The sequence below is a fragment of the Sinohyriopsis cumingii genome, chromosome 14 (assembly GCF_028554795.1).
Source record: "Sinohyriopsis cumingii isolate HCF-2022 chromosome 14, ASM2855479v2, whole genome shotgun sequence".
NCBI lineage: Eukaryota > Metazoa > Mollusca > Bivalvia > Unionida > Unionidae > Sinohyriopsis > Sinohyriopsis cumingii.
The window spans coordinates 41,174,143-41,188,009 of NC_142974.1; the positions used below are offsets into that span (position 1 = coordinate 41,174,143).

At 35.7% G+C, this 13,867-nt stretch overlaps 2 protein-coding genes across 2 annotated transcripts in view; both read left to right on the plus strand.

Moving 5' to 3' along the window:
- The window catches only part of LOC149783623 (uncharacterized), a 51,338-nt gene extending 46,531 nt beyond the window's left edge, over positions 1–4,807 (plus strand). Inside the window, exons 10-11 of the mRNA XM_089932875.1 lie at positions 930–1,098; positions 2,787–4,807. Coding sequence (XP_089789001.1) covers positions 930–1,098; positions 2,787–2,956 — 339 coding nt within the window. The 3' untranslated portion in view covers positions 2,957–4,807. The remainder of the gene's footprint in view (positions 1–929; positions 1,099–2,786) is intronic.
- Positions 3,626–6,161, plus strand: LOC149783624 (uncharacterized). Its single transcript, XM_089932876.1, has 2 exons — positions 3,626–3,689; positions 5,307–6,161. Exons 1-2 carry the CDS (start codon positions 3,626–3,628, stop codon positions 5,972–5,974), a joined length of 732 nt encoding a protein of 243 aa, XP_089789002.1. The 3' UTR covers positions 5,975–6,161.
- Positions 6,162–13,867: the final 7,706 nt, after the last annotated feature.

Below are 13,867 nucleotides of genomic sequence, written 5' to 3' on the forward strand. Positions count from 1 at the left end.
TGTTGCAGTTTCCCAAACCATAGACTGTACAACAGTAAAATACAGCTGACTTTTATCTATCGGTAGTTTAAAATTAACTGACTAAACGAATTAGATTTTATACATTGGTACATTTGACCTTTCGGGTTGAATCGTCTTTTATGTTTACTTTGTTGGTATGCTACTATATCGAACGACGGTCGGTTTAGCAAAGTATTTTGACATACACAAAGATGTGTGTTTTGTCTCTGTGTTATGTGTCTGTGTATGTTCGTGTTTTAAACTCAAAACTGAAAACACTTTCATATTTCCCTTTGACCCTATCAACAGTTATGATCCCATAATCATATTTCCCTTTGACCCTATCAACAATTATGACCCCATAATCCTTTTAACCCCATAAACCCTGTTTGAGGCTATAAACCCATTCCTGTGTTAAACCTATAGACCACTTTAACATAGAATTTTCCATACCAACCTTGAGTTGCTCGTACTGAGGTTAACTCGAACACTGTTACTACGTTACTGACCCATTGAGGTCAACCACTGATAACTCTCTCACCGTTTTGAGGTTCAATTGCCATATTTGAGATTCATGTGCAATTCCATGCGGGAGGTCGCGGCTTCGAACCCCAGCCGAGCATTACCAAAGACTTATCGGAGATCAGCATTAAGAGGTTAGCGTTAGGACTGGTCGACCTTGTGTCAGGATGATGTGCCTAGGTGGTTCATAATACTACATGTCTGCAGCATGAAGCTCCAATGCTAGACATCACTATAAACTGCCACACTGCAGACATAGTAACGATATGACTAAAATATTGTTAAAACTACGTTAAAATCCAAATCTCACGCTCTGCTAAAGTGCCATAGTTGAGGTTCAAGTGACACATTATACTTACAGAGTTTTAAATACGTTCCTTCAAATACTGTAAGACTCTTCTTGGCAGGTGCCTCCCGCATACCTGGAAGATATTCTTCTAAAACATCCGGGAGTAAAGGATGCCGCTGTGATCGGTGTACCGGACGCACATGCAGGAGAACTACCGAAGGCTTTTATTGTGAGGAATGACGGGATGAATAATGTTGACGAGCAGCAAATATATGATTTCGTGGAAGGTATTTTATGTTGTTGCTACTATGATAAGGTCTGCATGTCCGTCTCTCCATTTCATTATGTTGCTCTACACCGCTAAAGTTTAAGTACACTAAACTTGATGATGTACTTGCTGATATAGTAGCCGCATACAAAAGGTGTATTATTCCCGTCAACCTAACGACCAATGATTTCCCTTCCATTTTCTATTATTGTTTCTTTAGGGCAGTAGGGAGCACGGAGGAGCATTGACATGGGAGCAACGGTTGTGTGAAGTAGTGGTGTACAGATAGGCGCAATAGCTTTATTCATGGCTGAGGTGGTGACAGACAGCATTCGGTTATCGTTACTATTTCCCGTTTGTTTATATTCCCCAAACCCCTCGATAAATTTTAACCATATCTAGAACGAATCCTGTCCCGTTCTTCCTGGGAAGTCATTTGCACAGATATAGGAAATGGAGTTGAAGTTTTGATCAAAGTTAAGTTTTGATAAACCCTAAATATTCATCCATCCATACATCCATACATCCATCCATCCCTACCTACCAACCTACCCATGGGCGCCGGCACATAAGGACGGGGCATTTGTCCTGTTCCCCCACCCACAGCCTGCCTGTCTACCTACCTACCTACCTAGTCAACTGCAGATTTTATTATCGCCAAAAGAAGATAACAATAGAACGCGTTTATCGTTATCAATATTTTAAATAGGATTCAGAATTTATAACATGTTTCTTTGAAAAATAATTCTGCTGGAAAGCATACTAGAAGCTCGTGGAAGTAATATATATATATATATATATATATATATATATATATATATATATATATATATATATATATATAAACAGATTGCTGTAACGGTGGTCTTCCTTCTTACAGATTTAGATTCAGTTGATACATGTAAAATGATTCAGTAGGGCAAGACTACAGATCACCAAAAATTTCAGATGGGTTTACTGCACTGAGATTCAAGCATGCTTGTCGCTTGACCTCGCTTATGTAATTGCATGTTACAATGAAGTTCTGTTTTCGTCTAGCGATGGTTTTCAAATTGTGCCCAAGTTTAATTAATTGCAGATAGTGAAAATTTATTCATGTTGCGAAAGATTTTATTTGCATGGTGTTCCTTTCTAATCCGTATACCGGAAATCCATGACGTTACATACATTGAGTGTAAATATGAATGTGGGTTTACCCGCATATCAACAATCTTCCGAGTTTAGAGTCGCGAGAAAGTTTATATTTCCAAAAAAGAGAAACATATAATAAGAAACACTAACTTGCATTGTCGATCAGTTTGAGCTTTTGTAAGTGTCCCATGATGCATCTGCTGTATCCTTAATATATAAAGACGTGGTAAAGATGACGTGTGTTAATACGTTCCAGTTATATGGTTAATACTTTCCAATTATATGGTTAATACTTTCCAATTATATGGTTAATACTTTCCAATTATATGGTTCGTTGATATGAGATGTCGTTCAAATGACTGATAAAACACTGCTCAAATGTTGTGACATTGTTCTTTTTAAAATTAAATATTAAAATAATTTTAATATAATTATACAATAAAAAATTCAAGTGTGAATATTTCAGTTTTGTGTGAAACTCATTTTTTTTTTAAATTAAAAAAGTATTAATTTGGTTCAAGTTTGTTATTATTCAATCATTATGATGGACACGTTTCCCAATGCTGTACTTTCTAGATCGTGTACCACCATATATGAAGTTGAGGGGTGGCGTGGAATTCATCAGGGAGATCCCGAAGAATCCAACGGGAAAGATATTACGCCGGAAGCTACGAGAATTTCCGATGAGAGACGAAAACGACAACATAGACAACGGATCCAGTCCCGTACAGGTGCATCGATTATGAGTAGCATCAATCGTTCTACAAATCGTACAGAGCTACGGCAATTCTTTAATGATTCAGTCTATGCATAAACCCGTACAGTTCAGCCACTAAGGACGGTGAAAAAGTAAATGATATATGTTTAATCTTTTTGCCTGTATTATCAATGATAGAAAATTAACTAAATTTATAGACAATATTAGTAACTCGTACTGTCAAAGACAAAAACAACTAGTTTATAGACTGTTAGTAACTCGTACTATCAATAATAGAAAGCTAACTTAGTTTAGAGACCATATTAGTAACTCGTACTCTCAATGGCAAAAAAACTAACTCAGTTTCGGAAACAGATTAAGATTAATAAAGTACGGATGTTGCATGAATTGAATGGTTAATAAAATTTGTTTATAAGGATCACCATCCTGTCGTCACACCAGAAGATTTATAGTTTGTTTTGGTCGGATAGCAAAGTGAATTTCCGGTTGATGGATTTATTATACTTGCTCGTTAGTAGTCTAGTGTAAATTACCTGGCTGGTATTTGCGTTTATTTCGTCATCTCAGGCACAAAAGAAACTATTCGTAGACTAGCATATATTGGGATTTAGATGGACAATATGTAATCCAAAGAAGCTAAAGATGTACAACGTTTCGTATTTAGATGTGTCAATATGTAATCCAAAGAAGCTAAAAGATGTACAACGTTTTGTATTTAGATGTGTCAATCCGTGGTCCAAAGGAACCAAAAGACGTATACAGTTCGTTTTTTAGATTGGAAAGTTTCGTTCTTTAGCTATGTTAATCCGTGTTCAAAGGCACCACAAATTGTACAAGGTTGGTGCCTAGATATATGACTCTATGTTGGAAAAGAACCAAAGGTGTATAATATTTGATATCTAGATATGTCAATATGTGGAAGAAAAGAATAACAAATATACACAGTCTGGTATTTAGATGTTAATCTGTGGTCGAAAGGAACAAACTAAAAAGCACAAACTTTCGTATTTAGATGTGTTATTCTGTGGTCCCAAGGAACCAAAATATTTACAAAGTTTGGTGTTTAGATGTGCCATTCGTTAAAAATGTTTTTTGCAGTACAAGATGAAATATAGCTAACGTATACACGAGAAAGAAAACGGAATTGCTTGCATTATTTAACAAACTTGGTCCTGAATCGAAGCCTAGACGATTAAGTCCACTATTTAGGCCACGCCCCTCAGCCTTGTTTAAGTTGACTTTGATTTCAGGTGATTTCATTAATGATCATAATGGCATCAGCAGTTTAAGCATTGGTCGTTGTGTTTCTGACATGATTTAATCTGTTCCAACAAATTAAATTTTGACAGTTATGTTTTTGATATTTTTACTCTGTCAAACAACAAAGAAAGTTAGCTTTGAACGGTTGTTAACATTGCTGATATTAAAGTACAGGGGAGATAACTTACCTTGAGGAGTGAACGGTAACGAGTAAGAAAGATATCATCGGCAAGAGAATGATTTCCTTGCCCGAAAGATACTGAAGATTCATTTTAGTTATCTACCTCGCAAAATGCTAGTTCTTTATGAAAGTGTAAATTCTTCAGCAACTTACTATCAAGCGTCGCATGGCATTATGGGAGAACTTGTGTTGTCATGTACGAAAATATAAAAATATGTTTCAGATGTGAAAATATAGGAATGAAAAACATATTTGTCAAATAATTATCTTTCAAACTTATGTATGCACAAATAGTATTTATGTGCAATAATAATATATTAAAAGAGCAGTATTTTGACATTTCGTCGTGTCGTTATGTGGTTATTTATTTGACTGTTTTTGTTTGTTTTGGGAATTATTTTGATCTTTCCTTGCATTTGAGTTCCATATATGATATATGTATGCTATATTGCTGATTTTGGTATAATCTGTACATAATGTCATCTCATCTATTTGATTATTATTATTATTATTATTATTATTATTATAGAACTCTTGTGAAGTAATTGTGTTCCTTGTGTATGCTATTTACGACAAAAACGTGTGTAGAATGGAACTTAGTGATAATATAAATGGTAAATGTTTTAAAAGTGGCAATAAATCAAACTTTTCATCGGTTATGTTGTGCATGAATAACAATTTAAAAAAGTTTATTGAGAATTAATTTTGCAGGAATGGTGTAAAATAGTTGAGTGCTTCCTTTTGTAGTTGTACAAGTCTGGGGGTGTTTATGTTGCAAAGATTTGGCGGGTAGGTTATAAATATTTTGGTGTGTCTACGTTATAAAGATTTTGGAGTGTTTATGTTGTAACGATTGTAGGGTGTTTAATTATAAATATTTTGGGGTGTTTATTTTAAAACGATTTTGGGCTGCTAATGTCAAAAAGATTTTGGTGAGTTACTACAACTACAACTACAAGAGTTACTACTACGACTACTACAAGAGTTAGTACTACGACTACTGTAAGAGTTTCAACGACGACTACAAGAGCTACTAGTAAGACTGCAAAAGGTACCACTACGAATACTGTAAGAATTATTGCTACGACTTCTACAATAATTACTACTACGAATACTACAAGAGTTTTTAATACGATTACTACAAGAGCTACTTATACGGTTATTACAACAGTTTTTACTACGACTACTACAAGAGTTTGTACTACGAATACTAAAAGAGTTACTAATACAACTACTGTAGGAGTTACTACTACGAATACTACAAGATTTACTACTACGACTACCGTAAGAGTTACTACTACGAATACCGTAAGATTTACTACTACGAATTCTACAAGAGTCACTAATACGACCACTGTAAGACTTACTACTACCACTACTAAAAGAGTTATTACTACGACTACGACAAACGTTTCTAATACTACTATTAGAGTTTCTACTACAACTATAAGAGTTACTACTAGTACTTCTACTACTACTACTAAGAGTTATTACTACGACTACTACAACAGTTTCTACTACTACTACTACTACTACAACAGTTTCTACTACTACTACAAGAGTTACTACTACGACTACAAGAGGTACTACTATTACTTCTACTAGTAATACTACTACAAGAGTTACTACTACGACTACTACAAGTGCTTGTACTACGACTACTACAAGAGTTTGTACTACTACTACTAAAAGAGTTACTGCTACGACTACTGTAAGAGTTTCTACTAGGACTACAAGAGTTACTACTAGTACATCTACTACTACAAGAGTTACTACTACAAATGCTACAAGAGTTACTACTACTACGACTACCGTAAGAGTTACTACTAACACTACTAAGAGTTACTATTACTACTACGACAAAGGTTTCTACTACTACTACTACTGCAAGAGTTTCTACTAAGACTACGAGAGTTACTACAAGTACTTCTACTACTACTACAAGAGTTACTGCTATGACTACAAGTGTTTGTACTACGACTACTAAGAGAGTTACTACTACGACTACTGTAAGAGTTACTACTACCACTACTAAAAGGTTTTCTACTACGAATATGATTACAAAAAACAAACACTATGAAATTAGAAAACATAAAAAACACGCTGAAAATATTTAAGGTAGGAAACGTTATTAGGTCTTTAAGTTTGGTTTTGCAGTCGAAATAAGTGAGCTTTAAGAGCACTCTTGAAAGAGATCATTGTGTCTTTGTGTCTAAGTTCAGTGGGCAATTCATTCCACGTTGCTGGGCCCTGGTATGCAAAAGAACGCTGTCCATATGATTTTGTTGTCATAGCGGGAATAATGAGTATACGATTGTCAGAAGAGGAGCGTAAGTATCTTGCTGGTGTGTACACACGGGTGAGGTAGGATAGGTATGTTGGACTATAGTCCGTCAGTTAAACGTAGCACAGATAACAATTTTTGTGTTTGTTTCTGGATCGAATGGATCGTTACGAATGCAGAATAACTTTCATGCATGGCAGAATTTGTTCCAAGAAGTGACAAGATGGCATGTCAGTTTATAACTTTATTAATGACAGGTCACGATGGCATGTTTGACATGGCAGAATTTGTTCCAGGAGGTGACAAGATGGCATGTCTGTTTATAACTTTACTAATGACAAATCACGATTGCATGTCTATTTATAAATTTAGTAATGACATATCACGATGGTGTGTCTATTTTGGGCAACATTAATATTACACAGAGCTTAATTTGGCAATCTTTGTGTTCTAATCCATTTATTACAGTTTATAAAAAAGTTCCTCCAATAAAGTTACTCGTGCATTCCGTTGTAGATGGTTGGTTTGAATTGGGTCTTAACTAAGGCTTTCCGTACATACTGCACATAATGTGCTCATCTATGGTTACGGCAAAGGTTACAGAACCAAGGAGAAGACCATTTTAAGTGAACCTTCCCGCTTTGATTATGGCCGTATGCTTATATTTGTCTGTTGCAATTTGTTGCATTCAGTGTTAAAAATATTACTATCTCATATTTCATTTTGGCACAATATTATTGAACAGCATTTACTATTATTTCAATATTAATAAAGCAGAGTTTTACTCAGTACATGTTACGTTATTATTTAGTTTAGAAGATCGAAAAAAAATCAGTAGCGGATAGAAGTATTGCTATACGCAAGGGTCTCATATCGAGCGAATCAAACACCTGTGTGAGCCTGGCTCATGACAAAAGTAGATGTCAACTTAAAATTTGTTAAACGCGCAAGCACTGCAACTGATTTTTTTTTCCGATCACCTAACGACCTTACATTGCGAAACTATAATTTCATACTTGCATGGTTTTCCCTTGTTTCACATTTGTATGATATATTAGTAATCCTTTTCCAGCGAAATATTAATACTGCATGATAAGCCATACAAAACATGACCAAAACGCCTAATACAAATAAGTATTCCTATCTCGATTTACTGAACAAAATATCTAAAAATATCCAGATAATCCCCTCTCTTAAAAAATCAGGGATGGTCCATTTTACAAGACTAATCGATGCTTGACCCCATAATAATGAAGCTTCGTAACACGAAAACGTTCGCCTTACTGATAGTTTAAGAGTAAAGACCTTAAACGATTGTAATGTACTTATTAATCCCATCCCTGCTTCGTACACTACGCGGAAGCAGGTGTTTGATATATGATGTTAATGACCCGTTAACAGTACACGGAATCTATGAGTCATCCGGAAATAAAAAACCATGGTTGCCCCCACGTACCGGTGTTGTTAGGTGTTTCTTGTAATCATTAACAAGCCTCGCGACTGGTGCATGTTTGAGTCATAAACGATCAGAACTGATTTTAACTTTACGCACTTTCAGTCTATCCAAATAATAGGCAAATGCAATGATGGCCATAATGGCGGAGCTATATTTTCTTTTAAACATAAGTAGTTTTCGTATATGCGATTGACTGTCATTTAGCGACATTGTATATAAAATGTACATTTCTAAAAATATGACAAAAATATGATATAATACAATTCATCAACACTGTAACAAAAGAGAAATTTCGACAGTTGCTAAAGCGTCCTTTTCATAGTCCAAAATAATAATCATGAAAACCTCAAGCGTCTGCACTTATGTTACTATTATATGGTCTTGAATTAAGTAACAGCAAAAACACGAAACCAACAAGTTTAGTAAGATCAAAAAATAATTTATTTTACAAAATGACAATGTAAAAGTAACTTAGTTTTGTGAATTGAACCCCCCCCCTCCAAAAAAAAACAACAATATCCTAAATATTCTATCCCAAATCCAAAATTATTGAGTGTTCCTAATGAAAACAATATTAAATGTGTTGATGTATCAATAGTGTTGAATCAAGTGTTAAATCAAGTCTTTGTGTATCCCATTGATATGATCCAGAACGTCTTGAATGAATTCACAAAAATCCGAAAATAGTTTCAAACCTAAAAGTCAAGGAGCACTTTGTCACTCCAGTGATTAATTTAAATAAACGATTCCTCTCAAATTATAACTAAATCAACAGTAAATGGTTCCAAAGAGTGAACTTAAAACGGGAATGAATAATGAATAATTTAGTTTATCACATCTTATATAAAAACTAGACAAGAAATAATGACCAGGATGAGGACCGAACGTTCGCAACCAGAACATTCTAAGTTCGTGAATAAGGTTAGACCTTGATCTTAAATATCAGTACATATCTTATTTATAACTTACGAAAACAAACAAATCGGATGGACACAAAAGGTTTATCCGCAATCATGGACAAAAGTCAAGCACACATATATAAATCAAATATGCAAAACACTTCTCGGAGCTATGTCATATTTTCGCCCGGAAGAGGGCTACGATAAATTACACATAGTTCGAATAAAAATGGGTCCTTTTCATAAATTTAAAAACAGTCTTTTTCACCAACTGCTGCATAATGACGGAGTCTCATAACATCAATAGCCTATGCCTTTGACAGTTGTTCTTCCTTCCGGCAATTGCCACAAATATGCAGACGCTCTTTGAGCTCTTTTCCATCGAAAAGCGTACGATTGAAGACGAACATGGTAAAAAATAAAGGCGCCATGTGATTCAAATTTTCCTTTTGTCATAGTTCACGTTCTTGTGCTGAAGATACATACTCCGCTTGTCTTCATGGATACCACAGCCTTGAGAAGATTAATGCTTCATTTAAATATCGGGTCTGAATACGGACAAAGTAACTTTATGTGGTGAATATCATGTCCCTAAAATAACACATTAATCGGGAAAATTAACTCAACAAAACATATGGGTATGGTCATCATTTTGTCTTATCAGCTTCGCAAACTTGATGAGCTATTTAAAAACAGCTCTCTTGAGAACTCAGCAAAAGCTGCACAATTGCTGTATTATTTAACTTACGCCCACTTATCCATTCCGTAAACACTTAATATGTCACATCTGTCACACTCCTCTTATGTTTGCTTTCTGTATCTGATATTGGTTTGTCATTGTCGGCATCTGTGACATTTTTCCACATATTTTAATTCCCTGTGTGATCAAAGATCTGAAAAAAGCACCCGTCTCGTCTGTGGCTACGCTAGGCAAATTTAAAAACATCACTAGCTGATATGTCGCTCAAGTCCCAATACTCAGGCTGATGATTGGCAGTTGCTTGGAAGCAAATATTGCCTTAGGCCTCCTCTAAGGCTTGAATCATTTCAATATTATCAAAAATGTTTTCCATCCCATGTTGTGTCTTGAAAACTATAGTGTCGTCTGCCATATAATATGAATGATTTTATATAACTACCTAAGGCTTGCCACGACAACGGAACATTCTCGTTTTCTTAGTGGTTTGCGTGCTCTTGGATGACATTATAGGAGAGAGGAACCACGATTGAGATTTCGCAATCAATGACGTAGAGGGTGCAAAGTCACGCTGTTAAGGTGTGATACACGCCGTACTGATGGTAGAATCTCTTTGAGGGGAATGATGGAAAGAATGGAGCTAACTGCATAATTATGTTTGTCGTTGATCGTCCGGTATCATACAGTTGACATTTGAGGGGCCCCGAGTGGCCGAATGGCCGAGTGGTCTAAAGCGCTCTTCGTTACGGATCACTGCCATCTTACCTCTGTCTGCGGCGGTTCGAGTCTCGGATTCAGCCAATGTGGGTATGTGAGAAAGCTTGCCGTAGCTTCTCATGGGTCGGTGGTTCTTTCCGGGGTTTTCCCGGGTTCTTCCTCCACTATTAATACTGGTCGCCATGTATAGCCTATCGTGTGCTGAAAAATGGCTTCAAACCCTACAACAACAACAACAGTTGACATTTGTCAGTAACCTGATTACCAGTCATGCTTTGCATCAAGGACTGTACGAACACTTGTGGTTGTAATGTTCCCGCCGATTTTTTTCATTTTTCTTCTGACAATACTTTTTCCTCAAATTGTCTCGGCATTTCAATTTCACGGGAAATTTTCTTTGCATGCTCAAACCTTCCTTTGGTTTCTGTCACGATTCAAAACTTCAAAAAACGGGATAAAAATGCCTTGTGTACAAAAATATGATTAAAATTTAATCTACCTGTAAAGGAACCAATGTTATGCAAAAGGGACAAAACAGAATCTCCTGTAATTCTGACTTTATTTTAATCAAAGTTATAGGAGCTCAAAATTTCTGCGTTTGGGATCGAGCATGCGTTCCATGGTTCAGTGATTAGCTTGCAAGACCACAACGGTGCGTTCAAATCCTGCCCAAACCTGTATTATTGTATTGTCACGTATGTAAAAATAAAAATAGGTTTCAGATGTAAAAATCTAGGAATGAAAAGCATATTTGTCAAACAATTATCTATCTTTCACACTTATGCATGTACAAATATTATTTGTATGTAATAATAATTATCTAAGAGCGCAGTAATTTGACATTTTATCGTGTCATTTTGTGGTTTTTTATTTGACGGGCTTTTTGTTTTGGGAATTAATTTGATCTTTTCTTGCATTTGAATCCTATCTATGATATATTTATGCTATGTGGCTGATATTGGTATGATCTTTACATAATACTATCTCATCTATTTAACATTATTATTATTATTATTATTATTATTATTATTAATATAGAAATGTTGTGAAGTAATTGTGTTCCTTGTTTATGCTATTTACGACAATATACATGTGTGTGGAATAGAACTTAATGATAATCTACATGGTAAATGCTGTAAGAATGGCAATAAATCATAATTTTCATGCGTTTATATGTTGTACATAAATAGCAATTTGAAGAAAATATATTGAAAACTATTTTACAGATTGGTGTTACATAGTAAAGTGCTTCCTTTTGTAGTTGTACAAGTTTGTGGGTGTTTGTAATAAATATTTTGGTGTGTCTGCGTCAAGAGTTACTATGACGCCTACTACAAGAGTTACTACTACAACTACTGCAAGAGTTTCTACGACTACTACAAGAGTTACTACTACAACTACTGTAAGGCTTTCTACGACTACTACAAGAGTTACTACTACAACTACTGTAAGATTTTCTACGATTACTACAAGAGTTACTACTAAAACTAATGTAAGACTTTCTACGATTACTACAAGAGTTACTACTACAACTACTGCAAGACTTTCTACGGTTACTACAAGAGTTACTACTACATCTGCTGTAAGACTTTCTACGATTGCTACAAGAGTTACTACTACAACTACTGCAAGAGTTTCTACGATTACTACAAGAGGTACTACTACAACTACTGTAAGACTTTCTACGATTACTACAAGAGTTACTACTACAACTACTACTACAACTACTGTAAGACTTTCTACGATTACTACAAGAGTTACTACTACAACTACTGCAAGAGTTTCTACGATTACTACAAGAGGTACTACTACAACTACTGTAAGACTTTCTACGATTACTACAAGAGTTACTACTACAACTACTGCAAGACTTTCTACGGTTACTACAAGAGTTACTACTACATCTGCTGTAAGACTTTCTACGATTGCTACAAGAGTTACTACTAAAACTAATGTAAGACTTTATACGATTACTACAAGAGTTACTACTACAACTACTGCAAGACTTTCTACGACTGCTACAAGAGCTACTATTAAGCCTACACAAGTTACCATAACGACTATTCCAAAAGTTTCTAGTACGACTACTGTAAGGGTTACTACTACGTCTACTACAAAAGTCACTACTACGACTACTACAAGAGTTAATGATACGACTATTACAAGAGTTAATGATACGATTACTATAAGAGTTACTACTACGACTACTATAAGAGTTAATGATACGACTACTACAAGAGTTACTACTACGACTTCTGTAAGAGCTACTGCTACAAATACAACAAGAGTTGCCACTACGATTACTGTAGGAGTTACTACTAGGACTATTACAAGAGTTTCTACTACGGCTGTTACAAGAGTTACTATTACGACTACAAGAGTTACTACTACGTCTACAGCAAGAGTTAGTACTACGACTTCTTCACTGACTAATTCGTCTGCTACTTCTACACTTTACTATTAGTACAGTACTGCTAAAACACTTCTATTAAACTTACTGATACTGCTAAACTTAACGATATTACTACTACTAAACTTACTGATACCACTATCACACAAACTGGTAATATACACACACGGGCACACATCCAAACACACAAAATATTTGCAAGATATCCCAACCGAATACTGTTTCAATTTCCTACTGTATTTAATTGTTTTATGTAAAAAATTATTCATAACTGTATTAATGCGCAAGTGGTAGGTTTTGAGGCTTCGCGACATATATAAAATTAGCACATTAAGGTCAATTATACCAGTAAAATAATCATTTTTCATATGCTTCATTAGTATCGTTACGAATGCAGAATAACTTTCATGCATGGCAGAATTTGTTCCAAGATGTGACAAGATGGCGTGTCTATTTATAACTTTATTAATGGCATATCACGATGGCATGTTTGTTTATAACTTTAGTAATGACAGATCACGATGGCGTGTCTATTTATAATTTCAGTAATGACAGATTGCAGTGGCGTGTCTATAACTTTAGTAATCACAGATCACGATGGCATGTCTGTTTATAAGTTTTGTAATGACAGATCACGATGGCTTGACTGTTTATTGTTGTTATTGTAGGCCTTAACGCCATTTTTCAGCACAAGATGGGCTAAACATGGCGGCCAGTATAAATGGTGGACGTGGTGAACCCTGGAAAACCCCAGAAAGAACAACCGACCCATGAGAAGCTACTGGCACCGCTCCGGTGGCCTAGTGGTTAGAGCGTCCCCCCTCCCCCCCGATGCGGGAGGTCGTGGGTTCGAACCCCGGCCGAGTCACACCAAAGACTTCTAAAAATGGTACTAACAGCTGCCTCGTTAGGCGCTCAGCATTAGGAGGTTAGTGTTAGGACTGGTCGGCCTGGTGTCAGAATAATGGGACTGGGTGGGACATCATGCTACATGTCTGAGGCATGATGCCCCAGTGCTAGACATCAGTTTAAACT